Below are 1,615 nucleotides of genomic sequence, written 5' to 3' on the forward strand. Positions count from 1 at the left end.
AGTCATATGAGTGCTTTGTTTTTAGTGTGGATTCTCATGTGTTTGTTTAAATGGGCCTTTTGGGTAAACCTGTGATCACACAGCTCACAACAAAATGGTTTCTGTCCTGTGTGGATTCTCATGTGTTTGTTTAAATGGGCCTTTTGGGTAAACCTGTGATCACACAGCTCACAACAAAATGGTTTCTGTCCTGTGTGGATTCTCATGTGTGTGTTTAAATGTTCCTTTCTGGTAAACTTTTGATCACACAGCTCACAACAAAATGGTTTCTGTCCTGTATGGATTTTCATGTGTGTGGTCAAATTGTCTTTTCGGTTAAATCTTTGATCACACACCTCACAACTAAATGGTTTCTGTCCTGTGTGGATTTTCATGTGCGTGGTTAAACAGTCTTTTCGGCTAAACCTTCGATCACACAGCTCACAACAAAACTGTTTCTGTCCTATTTTGTTGTTTTTACCAACTGTTTCAGGAACCATACTGGGAGGAGACTCCCAGTTCATATCAATGTATTCAGGTTTTGATCCAGAGTCAAAGTGTTTCAGCTGAAAGTCTGGATTGTTCACATAATTATCCTCTTCATCATCCTCACTGACTTCAGTTTCTGAAGAGTCAGAATCATCTTCATGAGTACTCAGATTTTGGTTTACTGTAGTTTCTGCTCCTCCACAGGACTCTCCACCAGTTGTTGATTCCAGGTTGTCAGCTGAGCTGCTGGTTGGAACATCTCTGACTTCATCTTGGTGTTGATGAAGCTGTAAGAACTCAGGTTTATCTTCATCATCCTCATGCTTCACAGGAACTTCAGTGAATGAAAAGATGGTGTCATCAGTCTCCTCCTTCACATTGAGCTGCTCCTCTCCCAGGCTGATCCATAGTTCCTCCTCTTCTTCTTTTATATGGAGGTGTTCTTGGTCCTGCTGGTCCACATCAGGCTTCAGTTCTTCAGGATCTTCTTTAATCTCCATCAACTCCTGATCAGCTTCAGGAACCACTGAAACACAAGAACAGTACATTATGGAGAACTGTAGCTTTATATTCACACATATATCTCTTGTTGGACTGCTCAGGTCACAGAATTTTATTTTTAACTAGAAGCACTCGGAGAGTGCAAACCTCCACCAAGGCCAATTTCCCCCATCCTGCAATAGAGTTACTGCACAAAAGGATAGATGGAAACACATTTGCCTAATAAGTTCTGACGTAGAGAACATTTAAGCAGGTAGTATGTATGAGATTTTTTCCCAGTGGAGTTCAATGCGGAAAAAAAATGTCAGACTCGACACCAGACGTTATTCATTCACAAACTGGTCCCGGATTAAGCTCCAAAGTTTTCATCAGTCAGATTCCACCGTGTAAAACACGGAGACCTCACATTAGGAATGTGCGATATGGCAAAAAATTCATATCACAATATACATTATGATGAGTGGCGGTAACGATACATATCACAATATAAAACTTAGAATAGAAAATAAATAAATCACACATTGATTGAGTGGAAAAAATATGCATAGGTAAAAAAATTTAGACCTTAAAATCTCCTTTTTTTAAAGGACACTTTAAAGTCTCCCATAAAAATCTAAATTTAAGGGAGATCTACCTGGTTAAATCA

At 39.3% G+C, this 1,615-nt stretch overlaps 1 protein-coding gene across 1 annotated transcript in view; it reads right to left on the minus strand.

The window, feature by feature from the left end:
- Positions 1-433: 433 nt before the first annotated feature.
- LOC106511356 (glutamic acid-rich protein) overlaps positions 434-1,615 on the minus strand; it is a gene marked incomplete at both ends in the record, with an annotated part of 16,116 nt that continues 14,934 nt past the window's right edge. Inside the window, 1 exon segment of the mRNA XM_014000113.1 lies at positions 434-994. Within this exon segment, the coding sequence (XP_013855567.1) occupies positions 434-994 (561 nt within the window).

Source organism: Austrofundulus limnaeus, unplaced genomic scaffold (assembly GCF_001266775.1).
Source record: "Austrofundulus limnaeus strain Quisiro unplaced genomic scaffold, Austrofundulus_limnaeus-1.0 Scaffold2712, whole genome shotgun sequence".
Classification (NCBI taxonomy): domain Eukaryota; kingdom Metazoa; phylum Chordata; class Actinopteri; order Cyprinodontiformes; family Rivulidae; genus Austrofundulus; species Austrofundulus limnaeus.